This window comes from Lissotriton vulgaris, chromosome 5 (genome assembly GCF_964263255.1).
Source record: "Lissotriton vulgaris chromosome 5, aLisVul1.2, whole genome shotgun sequence".
Lineage (NCBI taxonomy): Eukaryota > Metazoa > Chordata > Amphibia > Caudata > Salamandridae > Lissotriton > Lissotriton vulgaris.
Window position 1 is genome coordinate 1998075891 of NC_141693.1, and position 18876 is coordinate 1998094766.

Sequence of the window (18876 nt, forward strand, 5' to 3'; positions counted from 1 at the left end):
AAATAGAACCCTTCACAATCTCCCACCTAACGTAAAATAAGTAAAGGAAAATCATGATTTTCCTTTACTTATTTTACGTTAGGTGGGAGATTGTGAAGGGTTCTATTTACGAAGAGAGGGAGTTTGAAGACACTTCTTCACTTACGAACGAGCGGTAAGCACGGGTCATTGACGGCGTTTGCAGCCATTATTAACTTGGAGGGCACTTAAATAACGAGCGCTGCCATTCTTTCTCAGACTTTGAAGGCGAGAGGGTTTGAACAGCGGGACACTGCCCAAGTAGGCATAATCACGTGACACCCAGCGATTAATCTCCAACATAACGAGTGCATACATGGGTAAGGCGATGACCTTTTGTAGTATCCACCACCTTTCAGATCACTGGTTACCCCCGTTAAATAATGGACATATTATATTTGCAGACTTTGTACTGGACTCTGCAGAATCGGTTTTCTTCATTTAAGGACTGTTAGGAGCACCAAACAGGTAGCTTTTTGAATACAGTGTGTTTAGAGAGCCCCCCTTATTCACATCTTACAAGTTAATCCCTTGGGTCACGAGGAATCAGTGTAAACTCACATCACCTGAGAGGGCAATTTAGTGGGCATCACTTATAGCTCATAATGATCACCTTTTGTTTTTGGCTCACGGTATAATAGTTCACTTGCATGACAGATCGCACAACACAAAGCGGTATTTAGTGTTAATTCTATTTTTCATCTTGTACATAACGAATTTCATTGTAAAAGAAATACAATTGTTTCTTATTAATTTTGCAGTGCCTGAAATCGGACTGAAGTGCTTGACACTGTTTACAGAACTAATTGCTACTTTTTGAAATTCCCCTGAAGAAGGGTCGAGTTAGACCCGAAATGCATTGGGAAATGTGTAATTTTGTTTACTGTATTTGTTGTGGATAATAATTGAATTACTTTATGGACATTTGAACCTATGTTATTTTTGTCAATATTTCTGAAATAAGGTATTGAAGCAATGCTTACTAAACAAACCTTTAAATCTTAAAAATTTGTTGAATGAGTCTATTGAATTATTATTGACTTGAACTTCATTAACTGTATACACACTCTGAAACCCTAGGGACCAATAGTGAGAGCTCCCGGTTCAGACCTAGTTTACACTAGGCCTCCAAATAAGCAGTTCTGTCACGACCCATCACCAAGATATCGTCCTGGAAGTATTGGATCCCTTGAATGTCCTTGAACAACTGGTGCATGAGTTTTTGGAACACCACAGCCGCCGAGGCTAGCCCGAACGGCATGCGGCGGAATTGATAGCACCCGAATGGGGTTATGAACGAGGTCAATCTGCGGCTTTCCGGGTGTAATGCAATCTGGTGATAAGCTGATGTTAAGTCAATGGTGGAGTACAACTGAATGCCCCTCGTGCTGGCCAACATCTCCTCTATCCGGGGAAGGGGGAACTTCTCTACCACTATGTTTTTGTTCAACTCACGCAGGTCCACGCATAGACGGACCTTGCCATTGGGTTTCTTCACCACCACCAATGGCGCCAACCATTCAGCGCAGGTAATCGGCTCGATGATCCCTCTTTTCTCTAGCTGCCGTAGCTCCTCCTTTACGTCGTCCCTCACTGCCAACGGGATGTTTCTCACCTTGTGGGCCACCGGTACTGCTCCTTCTCTGAGTATGATCTTGTGCGCGAATCTGTCGAGCTTTCCTACTGTGCCTCCAAAGACCGTTGGGAACTCCTTCTTCCACCTGGCCGTGTCCAGCCCTTCTTCTTGCTCCGTCAGCAGTATTTGCTCCTTGCCACCTGGATCCAACTTGATCCCCAAGTCTCCTTGGTCGAGCCACCCCTGGACAGAAGGGCCTTTCTCGGAGACATACAACTTGCACCTGGCAGACCTGCCCCTGAACTCGAAGTTCAGCTTCCTGCATCCGGCCATGGGGATTCGGTCTCCGTTGTATGTAACGGGACGTATGTCCAGCCTATCCAATTCGGGGCCCAGTTGTGGAGCAAATTTCTCCTCCCATACGTTTCTCGGAATTATGGTGTAAGGTGATCCTGTGTCTGCCACTACTTGGATTTCCACACCTCCTATCATCATGTCCATGATTGACTTCATCGTTCTCCTTCCGTCGGCGCCTCGGACATGGTCGTTCACGCTCAAGATCTCATCGTAGATGCAGAGGACCGTGACCACCTCTTCTTCAGCCACCTCGTCTGGCTCCTCCGCTTCTTAGCCCACGTACTTCACCGCGTTCTTGGAAGCCTTCTTCCTGCACACTTTTTCGTAATGGCCGACAATTCCGCAGAACATGCATTTGGCGCGAAGCGCGGGGCACTTCCGGTCGTGCGCCTCGTGCGCCCAACTTCCGCACCTGTAGCAAGACCGTTTGTTACTTCCGGCCGGTTTGCCGGAGGGGCCTGGGTTGCTTCGCCATGTGCTCGGGCCCTTCTCTGGCGGTTTCCGCGCTAGATGTTCTTTGTGGTGCTCTTCATTGTCCACTTTGTTCACTACACCACTGGGCACGCTCTCTTTCTTCGTAGCCGCTGCACACCTTCGTGCCAGTTCGGCTCTCTTGACTATCACCAGCACGTCCTTGAGCGAGGTGTCTCCCGCAGCCCATAGCTTGTCCTGTACGTTCGTGCACGTGGTGTGCATCACCACTTGGTCTTTTATGAATTCACTTTCCCAGTTGGCGTACTTGCATGAGGACGCCAGTTTCCTCAGCGCCGCCACATACTCTTCCACGGTTTCTCCTGGTAGTTGTTTCCTTTGTTGGAAGTTAAACCTGTCCACTGAGACACATACCGATGGTTTGAAGTGTTCCTCCAGGTCTTCCATTGCGTGTGCGTACACATCGTCATCATCCGTCTCTCTCTTCTTAGGAACCAAGCTTTTGTAAATCCTCAGGCCTTCCGGGCCCAGGTTTAGCAGCAGGATGCGTTTCTTTCTCGGCGGCTTGAATTTCTCCTCACTTTCGTCTTCCAGTACTTCTATGAAATTATCAATGTACTCTTTCCAGTCCTCCCATTTCATGAGCGGTTCACCTGGTCTGGGAAGGAACTGGACTGGTGCTATCGCGAACTCCGCTTGCGCGCTCATCTTCTCGCCCTTGGATGTGGGCGGCGCACTTTCCAGGCTTCTCGGGCTCCCTGGCGCACTGTTTTGTTCCTCCTTACTGAATAAGGGTGGAGGGCTGCTCCTTTCAGCCACTTCCCACTCAGGTGGGGTAGCCAGTGCGGTTACCTGTGGGCCTTGGTCGTGACTGGCTTCCTGCCTTGGTTGTGTCGCAGTTCCCAACAGGTTGCTCGCTGCGCGCCTGCGGTGCTCTGTTCCGCGTGCTATTGGCTGCTTTGCGCTCCTTGTGGTGCCCGGTCAGGGTGTGGTCGCTGTGCGTTCCCTCTGGCCTTCTTTGCTCTCTGCTCCGCGACTCCGCTCCGTTACGCCGTTCTCCGCGTACTCCGCGTCGTGGGGGTCGTGGGTCGCTGATCCCACCCTCGTCGGCTACGTGATGTGCAACGCTAGAGCGCTCACTACAGTAACCTTGAATGAATTTGCAACTTGTATATATGTAACTCTAACCACTAGCATCTGTAAGAGACTTATGTACTTACTACCATTCTTATGTGAATTTAAAGTTTATGTTTTTGTTTCTTTTATATATTTCGTGCACTCTGAAGTGAAGTCGTTATGTTTTGGAGCTGATTCTATTGTAAAGTGCTGTGACACCCTGGGGTAAAATTTGCGCTATGTAAAAACACCTTAAATAAATAACTACTCTAAATAGGGAGTGCCTGCACTTCAATATTTCCGTTTAAAGCAGTGCACCTGACTGCCCCGCCCCCTCCTGATAAATTCACTATCACAGACTTGCCTCCCCTACACATCACCCTCCCTTTGCACTACAACTCCCGTGACCTCCCAGGGTCTCACACTATGCTTCTGTTCCAATCCCACCATTCCTTGCTGCCACCTTCGCACTACACCTCCCATCACGCCTCTTGTTTTCGGCCGCGTTCTCCAGCCGTCGTACTACAGTTCCCGTCGCCCCTCGCGGCGTGACGTCACTCCCGCAGGAGTTGCAACGGCAGGTCCGTCATCCCGCGCGTCGTGACGTCAGCCGCGCGCGCTGTACTGTTTGTTGTGGTCTGAAGCTCGAGACATGGCGGACGCCGTGAACCTGGAGGCCTTCGCCCAGGCCATATCCGCCGTGCAGGCGCTGCGCTCCAGCGTCACCCGCGTCTTCGACTCCCTGAAGGAGGGGCTCAGGAACAAGGGGGGCCTGGAGGAGCGCGAGAAAGCCTTCCTTGGGGGCGTGCAGGAGGGGCTGGGAGCGGTGACCCGGGACCTCAGGTGAGGCCTGAGGGGAGAGGGCTCTGGGGGGTCCTGGAGAGCTGGAGGCAAATGAGCTGGGGGTGCCTAGGAACAGGGGGCATGGAGAGCTGGGGGCAAGGGAGCTGGAGGCAAGGGAGCTGGGTGCCTAGGAGCAAGGGAGCTGGAGGCAAGAGAACTTGGGAGCTGGAATCAAGAGAACTTGGGAGCTGGAGGCAAGAGAGCTGGGGTGCCTAGGAGCAAGGGACCTGGAGAGCTGGAGACAAGGGAGCTGGGGCTCTAGGGTGCCCAGGAGCAAGGGACCTGGAGAGCTGGAGGCAAGGGAGCTGGGGCTCTAGGGTGCCCAGGAGCAAGGGGCCTGGAGAGCTGGAGGCAAGAGAGCTGGGTGCCTAGGAGCAAGGGAGCTGGAGGCAAGAGAGCTGGAGGCAAGAGAGAGCTGGAGGCAAGAGAGCTGGGTGCCTAGGAGCAAGGGAGCTGGAGGCAAGAGAACTTGGGAGCTGGAGGCAAGATAACTGGAGAGCTGGAGGCAAGAGAGCTGGGGTGCCTAGGAGCAAGGGACCTGGAGAGCTGGAGGCAAGGGAACTGGGGCTCTAGGGTGCCTAGGAGCAAGGGACCTGGAGAGCTGGAGGCAAGGGAGCTGGGCCTCTGGGGTGCCTAGGAGCAAGAGAACTAGGGTCAGGGGCTCTGGAGCGCTGGCGGTAAAGGACATAGATGCACTGGAGTTCTGGGGGGCATATGGTAGGATGCCTGGATTTATAAAAACTGGAAGAGGCCACAAGCTTAGAAGTGGAGCTATATTTGGCAAGAGCGTTGTATGCTCTGAACACATACAGCACGAGACCTGTTTCTGTCTACTAGGTCCTCATTAGTACGGTTTAACTATATGTTCTGTGGCACAGTAGGGCTATATATATATATATATATATATATATACTGTTTTGGGGTGTCTACTGGAGCAAACAGCACGGGGATGAAAGAATTGTATGACTTGATCTAAGTCACTGATAATCACTTGGGCTACATTCAATCAATGTTTTTGTCCAATGTGCCTCTCCATACAGACACTTAATTAACTTCATGCACATCAGTTTAATTTTTTCTACAATAGAAAAAGTCAAGCCTGAGCTGCAGGCTCGGGTCACTTCTGACAGAAACACAAGTAACAGCAGACCGTCTTCAGCCTTCTGATGCCTCATCAGTGAAGGATTGACCCAGCTCCTTGGAATACCAAGCTAAGGACCCTATGCACGGTTATCATTCCACCCACTGTTTAGTAGGAGGGTGAGAATGCTGACATGTTCTTCCAGAAATACTTGCCTTTCATTATCACGAGATAAGCAAGTCATAGTTTGAGCAACATTCAAATGCCGTGCATGTTCCCACCCCCCTTCTCTCTGAAACCTATAGTATGTATAGAAAAAAAATGTTGGGGTGCAGAGCCAGATGTGCAAAAACCTGTATTTTGGTTTAAATGCAGGTTAACCTGTTATAAGATTATGAAGAGTGGCTTCCAGATCTACGAAGACCAACAGTGAAACAAGTGTTTGCAGTGATTGGTGTTCACCTTTTAAATAATTTACAAAATGATGCTTTGCTTCATAGAACAGTCCACAATATATGTGCCTATTAGTTACATATGTGCCTGATTTGTATTAGCCAAGGTGTTGCACCTTAAGACCTCTGCATATACAAAAGCTGTCCAATTAAAGCAGTTATCCTATACTAGCGTCTGTCGGAACGTGTGGTAGGAAAATTCTGGAGACCAACTTCTCGCCTAGGTCTCTAATTAACCCATAGAGCGAGCATGGACCATCCTGCATGCCCGTGACGCTGTTGAGGGATGAGTGGCATAAGGGATACTAAGATAGGAGCTATTGGTATGTAAATGGGTCCCAAGTAATGCTGCTATTGTTGGGAGGGAGCACCAGAAATCTGGTCTTGTCCAGTGTTGCAGAGCATAACAAGATCATTCCATGCATCCTGCATTTTACCCGAGCCTGTTCCTGCAGTGGGCCAGGCCTCTGCTTATAACATGTTTCCATTCCACATCAACATGCAATTGTTCTCCGCTAGAATTCGAGCCTAGTCCATGTGAGTTTGGATCTCTTCTCCATAACCTGGTGACGGAGATGTGGAAAGGGTGCCATTCCAGATAGCCCTTCAACAATATGGACAATTTGTTTAGGCTTGTTTTAAAATATATCTCTTTTTAACATGTCCAGGCTGGATTCAGACCCGTGGGCTTTGAACAACAGCGTTGTATCTTGCTAGCTACTGGTTACCTACCAATGAACATATTGGGTGACATGGTTTGTGTTCGTAGAGCCCTGACTCAGAACAAATGGGACATGCAAGAACTTTCTTTGCTGAATGATTTGGGTAGAGCAAGGACTTCTCAAACTGTTGCTTTCTTTGCTTTGTTTTTCAGTGAACTTGAACGTCTCAGTAATCTAGTGGGAAAACCATCCGAGAACCACCCCCTGCATAACAGCGGCCTGCTGAGTCTGGATCCAGTGCAGGACAAAACTCCTCTGTACAGTCAGCTTCTCCAAGCCTACAAATGGTCGAACAAGGTTAGATTTGTCCCAAATCTAAATAATTTACCATTTCTCTTTTTCAGGCTGAGATCTGCGCATTCTTATTTAAGTGTAAAGTTTTTCTTGAGCGCTTTGGTCAAAAGCATGAAACCGGGAAATACAGATAGCAAGCCTTGAAAATGGGAGCTAATTTTCAAGAATTTCGTAATGCTGGCAGGCACTCCATTAATTAGCACCAATCCTACCATGCAGTGTTGCAAAAGCCTCATATGAATATGTGAGGGCTGCTGTTCTTTTTAAAACAAATAATTTTGTCTATACCTTCCTAGTCTGGCAGTGCTGGTCTACATTCTAATTTGTGTCCATGTGTAGATTTGGGAGTTTGATACTTTTGGTTTGGGCTGTGGGATGTTTAGTATTGGCACTTCAGTGAATACTGTCCAGGGTGTGTACACACCAGCTCTTATTAATGTTACGTTCTTATTATTAGCGCAGGGCTGCCAACAATGCTTCACTCTGGTTGCTCGTGAACTGCCTCAGATGTGGGCTGCTGCACTGATGTGGGCTGTGTGAGCCTTGATGTAGACTTTTGTGGGTTATTTGCACTAATCCATGTTCGTTTTTGTGGTCTTACTGGTTGGTATGTTCAGATTTCCATATTGGACTTGTGGTAAAGAATGCATCTGATGGTAGGCTTCTTGATTGGTGGGTAAAGGCATACGAGGCCAGGAGAGCCATGATCATCACATCCTATATATCTCAAATGCAGGAGCTGGGAACCAAAAGTAATCCCAGCAAATTCTGCTACACTCGCCCTCATACTGCATTTAGTGAGCGAGCCTGGCCGTTTCAAGGGAGATAAAGGGGAGCCCTTCACCACCCCATGAATTGTATGAAAAAAATGCAAATTTGGTGTTTCGAAACACATTCTTCATATAGAACATTGTCCAGCTATTGAATGGATGGAGATTTCAGAAATGGCTCCATGGCTCAAAATTAAATGCAATAATGGGAGAGGAGTTGGTGGATGAATTAATTCAAGAAAGGATTACAATAACGTTTTTTAGCTATGTGGAACAAATGGTTTGAATGCACTTACTAAAGGGGTGGGTGCTCTGACATGCTGTATCTAGGATATGGGCTTGAAAAAGCACCCACATTTTTCATTGGTTCTTCTTACTGTCCTTTCAGAAATACTGGCTTTTCATTGATGAATACAGTTAGTAATCCCTCCTTTTGAAATTTTGTAACCTCCGATAAGGACTGCCCCTCTTGCATCTGTTCTTGCTGTTCCGGTTATTTATACTTTGAGAGAACACATTTTTTTAGGTTGAGCCTGATCCAGCATGCATGCGCTGCACTGCGAGACTTATTGGAGACGAGTAGCGAATAGAAGCCCCACCACCTCTCCGCCCATGTTTGCCATCGGCTTGAGTCATTGTCTGTCCTAAATGCTGGCTTCTGAGCCATCAAGAGGCTTGTTAGTCCCTCCTTAGTACTGCCTCTTCTTCATTTGTCACCTTCCATGGCGACTGGTCCCTTTACTTTGAGTGTTACACAGTATGTTTGCTTGTTGTGCATTTATGCCTCCCACAACGCTCCTCGCAGGCCCCACCACCACTCAGAGGCCACGCTGTTGTGCTTATTGTTTTTTTCTTTGTTTACTTTAGCCATGATTTGTAGTGCTTCTCTAGTTTAATATCCCTTTGCCATCTACCCCAACCCTCTGCAAGCCCCCTAGATCGCTGCATTAAATTTGTATGTTATATTAAGTGTTTTAATTTATGTAATGCACCTAGCCATGGGCTCGCGGTAAATTAAACAATCAGCCCATTATCCTAGGATATTGAGCCACACCTGACTCGAACACTGATCCCCAGCTCACCAGCTCTCACCACTGCACTATATCCTTTCCCTAGCCAGGTTGAAGGGTGAAGTGCCATAAGTGGCCAAAAGAGGCCCCATGGGACACCTAGTGACCGCCTGTGGTACTGCACCCTCACGGCACTGCTTGCTCTTCCTTCATCATTGGAACACCCAGTTTCTGTTGCCTTAGTGATTTCAGCCACTTATAATTTTATCGTTGGGTACCCTTGCAACGAGGCTCCGTAGCTCAATGTGCATTGGCACCATTTTATTTACATCCAGCCATTGCACTGACACTTGATATAGTCCCCCGTGCATTCTCTAGGTGTATTTGTACTTTTGGGTGACTCAGACAGGTTTTCATTGTCCACCGTGCAGAGCCTCTTACATGCAGCCACTTGCTTTATTTTATACTAGCAGCCCGCCCCGGCCTTGCCCGGGGCAGAAAGGGGCTGGGGGCAGCATCGCAGCAGGAGAGGCGCAGCAGAGCGGCCGCTTCTGCCCACGCTTTGTTTCCCCCGACTTCCTGACTTTGTGTAAAATGCTTTTTTATCTCTCTCTATTCATGGCCCCCGCCCATCCCTCGCTGCGCACCCGCGGCTGCTTGACTTACCTCATCCGCCGCTCCTCCCCGCGCTGCTGTGTTTACCGCTCCACTGCTCCTCCGCTTCTCGCTGCTCCTGACCGCTTGTCTGCTACCTCATCCGCCGCTCCTCCCCGCGCTGCCACTGCTCCTCCGCTTCTCGCCGCTCCTTTACGCTTGTCCTCCGCAGCTCCTCCCCGCGCTCATGTCCTCCGCTCTTCCTGTTGCTCCTGAAGGCCGCTCCTCCCCGCGCTCCCGATGTCATCACGCAGACTTCGCGGCCGGCGCTACTCTCTAGGGACTACTTTATTTTTATTCGTAAATATTTTAAATAACGTATATTTTTTATTTTTATATCGCCTATGTCCTTCTGCTTGCCCTGAGGTTTTCATAGATGTCTTGGGTGTTTAGATTGGTGGTGTACTTTTCGAGTTTACCTGGCTCAAAGGACAGACTTCTCTCTTTATAATGGTAGTATAGATTTGGATGCCTCACAGAGGGGCTTAATTGCTTAAGGCGCATCAGCACCATTTTATTTTTAATTGGCTGATGCACTGAGACACTAAATAGCCCCCTTTGCAGTGTCCTTGTTTAGTTCCACCTTCGGGGGGCCTCAGACGTGTCTCCGGTGTCTGCAGTGCACCGTCACCATTTTACTTACATTCAGCATTCATAACTCCAACATAACTGATGAGAAACTTAAGGCAGTGCCTCCTGTTTCCACTGGTTTTGCATCCACCTGCCCCCAATTAAAACAAGAAAAGTGGAAATGGAAACGTATGCTCAGCTGCATTTTTAAGTCGAGGACCGTAGGCTGCGCTTGCACAGTCTCGGGCAGAGATTTAATGTTTACCAGTATGGGGGCATTAACCCGCCCCTCTTCTCCATTGGCTGGCCTTGTAAATGCTGGCCAGCCATTGGAGGAGAGGGGCGTCACTCCCTTTAAGCCCCGTCTTTTCCCGATTCGGGGGCGTTTTTTGTAGCTTCTTTCTTGTTTTCTTTCTCTCCTCTTCCCATTGGCTGGAATTTTACCTTCCAGCCAATGGGAAGAGGAGAGAAATAAATCCACGCCCCCGAATCTGAAAAAGACGCTGGTTTCTCCGAGGCATTCCTGCCTCGCCTCGGAGAAACATGGTCGTGTCTCTGCTCACCCTGCTGGAGACAAGCTTGCACAAAGACGCTGAAGCATTGTGCCTTGAGGGCTTTGAGGTGGAGGGGGAGACAGCCACCTCTGTACAGCCCTCTCCCAACGGTCATAATTACACCCCCCACCCGCAAGCATATACAGTAAGCCTCTGTGCTGTTCGCACTGTTGGCCCGTCTGTTAGCTGGCAGTTTGCGGCCCACTAGATCGATCCCTCGCTGGGGTAGCTTTACAGCTCGGTGGAGCAATACTAAAGGGAATGGGTGGCTAAATCCCTTCGCTTTCACCCCCTCTGCCCAAACCTGCAGCCGAGCTACACACTTACTAGTTTTCGGAACTCAGGCCTTGCAATGCTCAGCTTTCGGCCCCAGCGTGTCGTCACTGCCCCTCGGCTCCAGGCAGCATCGACTGGCAGAGGCAGGACTCGGTCTCTCTTCCGGGCTCCAGTCTTGATGGATGTCTCATCACTGTTGCGAATCCTTTTCAGTCTTCAATTTCTTTCCCCGCTCCGGGCCCAGCAAAGGTGCTCGTGCCTCGGGGCAGAGTTGCATCACCCACCGAAGCTTGCGTTTACTCTTCTCCGTGTCGGTGATTACTGCATTTTGTGTCGGAGCGCCGCCTCACCTCACCTCACCGGAGCTCTGGCCATCACACCGCAGCTCCATCATTCGTCTGCAAAGCGGGTGCTGGGGTCTCAACAGCTGCTGTAGGCCGTGCTCAACTGCGTCTGCAGCTGCCTCGTGTTCCGTCTCGTCCGGGGACCACCACAGGGGTCTCAGACAAGTTTATCCAGCTCAGATCATCGACTTTGATCAGGATAATGTGCTGATTTGTACGGTTTAATGCTGTGGACGGTCGGAGCTTTACTGAGCTGTGGTCATCTCGGTTGACTGTTGGTCATGCCCCAATGACAGGAAGACAGTTGTTAGTTTTGGTGTTAACGAAGGGAGGTGCTGATATAGTGGCAGCAGCATTGGTTGTGGGCACCACTTATAGAGGGGGATCACTATTATGGGCTTGCCATGGTGGGTCATGTTTGCTAATTAAGGGAAGGCCGTAGGGTAGCATAGTGGTGATCAGGGTGGGCCATGAATTGAAGTGGTGGGTGTGGTACCAAAATAGTGAGTATCACCTATTGACCTGCACATATATTGATTGACTCCTCAATATCGACTGGCACTTTATTAGAAAGGTATATAGATGTGGATTTAAAATAGTAAATCGGCACTGCCGTGTGGATGGCTACCTCTGTAGCTATTATTCGGAGTCAATATATATGCAGGTGGATATTTCTGTACTGCTACTGTGGAGGTGTGCTGATGGCAGGAGCAGTGTTGGCCGTTGTAGTAGGGGGGACCCATGCAGTGGTGTTACGTGGGGGAGGGGTGGGGCCAGCTGCAATGGTAATGAATGGCAGAGGTTTTGGAAGATGATTTTGTGATGAAATGGGAGAAGAAAACTTAGATCTCGGCAGTGGTGATGCTGGTGTGTGTGCGTCTCTGTGTGTGTGTGTGCGCGTCTCTGTGTGCGCGGCTCTGTGTGTGTGTGCGCGGCTCTGTGTGTGTGTGCGCGGCTCTGTGTGTTTGTGCGCGGCTCTGTGTGTTTGTGCGCGGCTCTGTGTGTTTGTGCGCGGCTCTGTGTGTGTGTGCGCGGCTCTGTGTGTGTGTGTGCGCGGCTCTGTGTGTGTGTGTGCGCGGCTCTGTGTGTGTGTGTGCGCGGCTCTGTGTGTGTGTGTGCGCGGCTCTGTGTGTGTGTGTGCGCGGCTCTGTGTGTGTGCGCGGCTCTGTGTGTGTGTGTGGCTCTGTGTGTGTGCGTGGCTTTGTTTGTGGCTCTGTGTATGGGTGCAAATGCAATAGGTCTCGCCATTTGCGAGCGATTAAGCCTTTGGCATTGTAAATGACTGCCATTTATTTCTAGGTTTTAAAAACAAAAACAAATAAAAATATTGTCATGAGCAATGCCAATGGCTCTAACTTTAAAAATGCTGAGACAATTGCATTGTAAATGCTTGTTTTCTCTTTATAATTGCATTAAGGGTGCAGTACCTGATGTGGCTAACAGAGGTCCCTTTACAACTCCACAGGGACAACTAATAACAGCCTGCGGTACTGCACCCTTTCCTTTATTCATGGATTTTCGTTTTACATATGCTACCTCTGGGATATTGTTTGAAAAGAACAAAAAAACGAATAAACATTTGCAACGTCAATAGCTCAAACTTTCACTAATGCGAGACCTATTACATTTCAAATGCTTGTTGTCTCTGAAGCTCCGCGCTCCTTGTGGGGACCCTGCAGGAGACAGACCAAAGTAAAATCAAATGGTTTTAAAATGAGTGTCGCCTGACAGGCGCACTTTAAAGCAATTGGTTGGGCATTGTTTGTGAAGCGTTGCTGAAGTACTGCAGAAAAGAACCGTGGCCAGCCCAGACTCTGGCTTCAAAACAAGCCCCATCTTCCAGCCTCACAGGAAACGCCCAGTATGGTCAGTCAGGGCCTGCCCAGATATTCCTCCAGCTGTTGACAGTGAATATTCGGTACCTCGGGAAGCGTTCTGTTTAAACTAAATCACTGTGTTGCTTTGATGCAGTCAATGTATGAATAGGTCCCACTTGTAGTTGTGTCCAGGGCATCTTTATGGCGTGAGTCTTTCACATGAAAGAGAGCACTTAATAAGACACTATTTTAACTAAAGTATATACTAAAGCACGATCTGTCACTTGGAGAGACCCTCAGGTCACATGATCAAATTCAAGATAGGCCAACTGAGTTTTTTTATGCTGAGGTTGTAAAAATGAGTTTAGGTACGGCGAAAAATAACATCACAGTGCTTAGGAGTAAAGACCCTGTTAGGCAGACTAAAATATATGTACTCATATTCTTTCATTTGATTTTTGTACCATCTGGATTTTATATGGCAGTTTCTTTACGCTAGCTTTTAGAGAGGAAAGTTGTCTTACAGGTGCCAATTGCACAACTGAGCATCACCTGTTTCACGTATGTTTCTGAGTTTCGTAGATATCCTTAAGAAGCTGCTCAACTACTGCTCATTAAGTTATTTTTGTCCCCTAACTGTTCATTTACACGGCAATCAAGTAAATGGGAACTTCATTCGAGAAGTAATGGTTAGCCTAGCCTAGCCCTCCCTTCATAGCCACTGTAAACCTTAAATAATTTAAATGCAGTACAGAAAATTCGGTTGTCTACGTCTGGACCATTTTTATGTTTAAGTAACGTAAGACCAACTAGCTTTGGTTAATAAAATCTCAAAGTATCCGAAAACCAAAACTTGTGGTGACTACATGCTCCCCATCCTAGGACCGTTCGTATCAGTGATTGTTAAATCACTTGTAGGTTTCCTTGCTGTTTTAGGTCCCCATGACTTTCGGAAGACGCTGTAATATAAAACCTACTATCTTGTAATTTCTTCACAATCATTTAGTTGTTGGAAAAATCTCAGTATATTTTAAATCTTGAAAATACTTTTTGTATGCTTCATAGTTTACATCGGTTTTAAACTCGAGAATCTTTACCTGTAGATTGGACACTTTATGCTTATTACCCATTACTGGTGATGCAAGCACCGGTATGTATGTAGTGGTTTTTATATAGGCGCAGTGCTGGACAGCGGGCGTATTCACAAGAGAGGGAAGTGGTCATTGGATTCCTGTTGTTTGGGGCTGTAAAGGGGCACAGATTAAGAATATTAGTCATTTGTTTATTACACCAGGATAGTTCATATTTTTGTTGGGTTTCCAGATCTTGTTACTCCTACTTATCGTACTAAAGGTGTTTGTCGGTCAGTGGTCTTTGAGTTTGCTATACTATGCCATTTCTAGTTGTGGGTTGGGACACGTAGATCCAGTATTTTCACTTTATTTGCTTTCCTCTCTTTTGGTTTCAGTTCTCTTCCTTTGAAACATTCATATTTGTTTCATTTTTTTTTATTTCTGTAACTGAGTATGGACTCGTTAACTATTAGTTGGCAAACAGATGTGTCATATTCCTCTCTATCTCTGTGCCTTTATTTTTTTTATTTTTGCAAGTCATGCTCAGATATCCAGTTAAATATTAAATTGGATACGTGTGTCCTCAGCTGTCTGTAATATTAGCCCGTGTCCCCGTGCTCCTGCATCATGGTTGCACGTGATGGAACCCTGCAATATGTGACAACCTCTCTGGATTGGGGTTGACACCATCATCTGGCACCCCAAGTCCCTTTGAAAGATAGCCGGTGCTAAACTTTGCTTTTCTGACCTGTGCACCTAAGTTATGGGACTCTTTTCTAGCGCTTCTTAAGCTTCAACTAGTTGTTTTAAACTTCAGAAGCTTTGGCATTTTTGTGTGCAATCAAATGGACCTTTTCGCTTTGTCAGTGCAGACTATTGGATTGCTCGTTATTTTTGCTGCTGCTCTTTAGCATTGGGAGAGCAAAAAAGGTTATTGTTGATGCTAAATAGTATCAGCAAAAGAGAGCGGTGATGTGTAATGTGCGCATTTGTCCTGTTGTAGTGGCCATATTTCTTTATTTTTCACTTACCGTTTCAGGAGGGTGGATACCAAATCCCTTTTGTAATCTAAAGAAGAAACGCTGGAGCAGAGTTAGGCCGTCCAAGAAAGAGAAGCTGCTGTAGTAGTGGGGGGGAGATGGCAATGGCGGAGCTGGATGAGAGGCGTTAAAAAAATAATTGGAGTTGGGGGCGAGCCAGCAACAGCTGTGGGGGCAGCAATACAATACAATGCAGAGCTTGTTGATTGGAGTATTGAAGCAGCTCACAAGTGAGAGTAGGAAAACGGATGCACTCTCATGGAGTGCTTAACTTAAAAGTACCTCCATGAGCATAAGCTGTGGATGGAGATCAATTCCTCCAATCAAAATTGTTAAAGCAGCTATGCTCCAAGGCAGACTCCGACCAGAAGCAGGCAAATGAGACTGGCATGCAAGCCAGCTATGGGCTGATCCCAATAACTCTCTGAGGATTGGTATCCTCTGTGGTGAGACCTAAAAACAGTGCCATTTCCCAACCTTTTCTTTATTTGTTCTGCTTATCAAATACTCTTATAGGTGCTAATATTTTGTCTCCAGTGTTTCTCAGATTTGAAATCTTCCCCTAACGTTTGATTTACTCTGCTTCAAACTATGGTTGGCCAAATCCCCTGACGGAAGCTACATTCTTCCAGTAAGGACTGAAGGATTCTCGTTCTTGAAATCTGTCTTGATATTCTTTATAATGGGTAGGACTCCTCAGTCCCACAGATCAGTGTTATATGTTCCTTGGTTCCTACTGGGCCCGGCTGCTTTGGTATGACCGGCGCTTAGAAAAGTATTGTGTTGAGTGACTTATGAGTTTAAGTTTGGATCCCTTTGAGGGACCACAATAAACTGTCACAAGCGCAGTCCATTGGCTGCAAGCCAAGGAGGTTCACGCCCACTCTCCCCACTTCCCCACACTTCTGCAGATAGACCAACCAGGTTTTAATTCTAGAGCTCCAGTCGCAGTGGTAGCATATTTTCTTGCTGTTAATATTTGTGACTTCCATAGTGGGCAGCTCCAGGGATAATGAATTGTGGGTTTGGAGTGGCATGGTGATCTCTGAACCTTATCCTGTAACTAGATGTTGGTCCTTTAATGGGTGTAGTGGGGGAGGGGTTGTCTCATTTGTGCTGTATCAGTTCAGCACTTCCTGTGGCTTTAGTAAAGCGTTCGCCTTCATTCTACTAATGTTGGATGCGGGTCGAGCTCAGTGTAGACTCAGAATCCAAAGATGTAGTGACATTAGAGACGGGAGGTCCATCCTCATAGGTCCGAAGCAGGCACTGCATCTTTCGCTAGTAAGAGAAGCACTGAGACGTTGGTGAAGATCTGGAGACTCTGCCCCTCCCTGACGCAAGAAGTCTGAACGCAAAGATGGTCATCGAGCTGAGGGCATATCACGGTGGTGATGAACCAACCCAATTGGCACTATGGTGGATACGCCCGTGGTGCTTGACTGCGCCTCTTCAGATCCCAGTTGTGTTCTTATATAGTGTGGTTACACTGCAGCGTCCATGAGCATCAGAACCACATGAAGTCTGGAGTTTTTCATTTAGTGTTGTGAGTAAAGAGCTTTGAAAAACAGGGCAGTTTATAAAGACGATGCACGCATCCTACAGTGGCTGGCAGGATGTTTATCTTGGAATACGTTTTATTAGCCGAAATAGCCGAAATAAATGGGTTATTGAAAGCTGCTGTGTGCTCTACTAGTTGATGCACAAAATGCGAGATCTTACAAAAAATTTAAACGTCCATCGTAACAATAATAAAGGTTAAATCTTTTTTTAACGTCCATAACGTGAGCCAGAGGTTCCGCCTAGAAATAGTATTATTCTATTGTTATACCTCTTACTAAGGCAGCACTTATAACAGGCTAGCGAGTCCTAAAATTTCCATTCGCCAGTTGACCAATGTATCTGGTCCTACTAAAGCACTTGGTCAATGCTGTACATAAAAGATGTATAAATTGCTTCATCTTTTGTACGTATCTGGGACAGAAATAATTTTCCAGTTTGAAGCGCAGCTTTGAATGCCCTAGTATGCACAAGACTGCGCTGTTTGTGGTGTTCATTGCTGTGATGTGACCTCCCTGGTAATTGGAACTGATACCATCTCTCGTTAAATTTTCTTGCAGGTCACATGATGTCTGACCAGCCACCATGATAGGACCATTCCTCCGTTCGGCGGAGCAGCATATGAAGCATGCATGCTCCAGTACTGGACATCAAGCTACTCTACCCGCAGAGGCGAAGGGCTGGCCCAGTCAAGGCGTTTGGGTTGAGAATGGGAAACGTGTGTGGAACATGTCGAGGCAACAGGTTCCTCCTCTGCTGGACAGTGATGGCTGCATGTACAGGTTGCTGCAGTCAACCCGATAGTGAGCGTCTAACCTTGTGTGGACCATCCATCGCTGTTTAAAATGTGTTTGTCTTGCTGATGGATGCATAGAAAGCTGGAACCCAACCTGTGGGCTAGTAAAAATGCACAGACCTGGTTCACATTTTCAACGTTTAAAGTGACCAGCATTCTTGCCTAGGATTCTATTGCTTGAAGCTTCATTAGTTCCAGGCACCAGCATCTCTGACTTGAAGAACGGTGCTGCGTGTCTATGGCTGACGCGTGTGGACCTATGGGAGTAGGACGTTGCTGCGTGTCTGACGCGTGTGAACCTATGGGAGTAGGACGTTGCTGCGTGTCTATGGCTGACGCGTGTGGACCTATGGGAGTAGGACGTTGCTGCGTGTCTATGGCTGACGCGTGTGGACCTATGGGAGTAGGACGTTGCTGCGTGCCTATGGCTGACGAGTGTGGACCTATTGGAGCGAGCGTAAAGACTCACAGCCGCGTAAGAGGCGGTCTGCATTGAAGCCACTGGGTGCTGGCTTGACTCGCAGCACATGATCTGCGTGTCCACGTGGCACCAAACATCTACAGATGCCACATGGATTAGAATGAGAACTCGAGCCCAGATCTGAACTTAAGTTTCCTCTACTTGTCGTCTTTTGCTTTCTTTTCCTGCTTCCATTCTTCCTGCTCTGCCAAAGGAAAACTACTTCAATTATGTCCTACAGGAAAAAAATGTACATTATTATGCTGTGAACCTGGAGAGAAACTCCTACGAAGGTCTCTGCATGCTTCAGTATCTATCTGTGCACGTTGTGCATAGTTTTGAATTTTAGATCTAAAAAACATCTTGTCAGTTTCCCCGCTGCCACCAATGGATCTCCTTCTAAAAGTTGTTAAATAATGAGTACATATTTGAAATTTGAAAGCCATTTTACATAAACTAATTAGATTAGAAATAATTTTAAAAACAAGATCTTTTAATTCACGTTTGTAAGAACCAGTCTACACAAACTCTATGCATGACCGAATTCTACTAGTGATTCTGGCAGTGTTTTTTTTATAAATGCAAAATTAAAAATTGTTGGCTGTATGGACAAATGTTTTTGCTTCCATGTTTTTATTGAGCTGAAAGGTTTTAAGAGTAGAGTAGATCTCCCTTTGAAATTTTCAAACTAACCCACGACTAAAGTGCTCTCCTTTTTCGGCAAACCCCATTTTAGTAAATTTCAACGTTCAATTCAAGAACATTTTGAGTTTTTCTGAATCTTGATGTGAATACTGTAACACGAATTGTGAAGGCATAAATATTGGTATGTGTAGTAAATGTGACTATAGTATTTTTTTAATTCGATTCATTCTTCTGTTTTTATCTAGTAGCATACTGGATTAAAGTTCTCCACCTGATAGCTGTGGCTAGGAAGTGCTTGATTTGAATCACTCCAGTTCTTCACTGAATTGATTGTGCTTGCTCTGAAGACACTAGATTTGAAGATTGGTACCACACTTCTGCTAAGGTGTCTTCTGCAAAGCCGGAGTTTTGTGACA

At 47.0% G+C, this 18876-nt stretch overlaps 1 protein-coding gene across 1 annotated transcript in view; it reads left to right on the forward strand.

Annotated features, from left to right (window-relative positions):
- Positions 1-4095: 4095 nt before the first annotated feature.
- The window catches only part of MED27 (mediator complex subunit 27), a 939037-nt gene continuing 924256 nt past the window's right edge, over positions 4096-18876 (forward strand). Inside the window, exons 1-2 of the mRNA XM_086924771.1 lie at positions 4096-4342; positions 6750-6894. Of these exons, the coding sequence (XP_086780897.1) occupies positions 4152-4342; positions 6750-6894 (336 nt within the window). The 5' untranslated portion in view covers positions 4096-4151. The remainder of the gene's footprint in view (positions 4343-6749; positions 6895-18876) is intronic.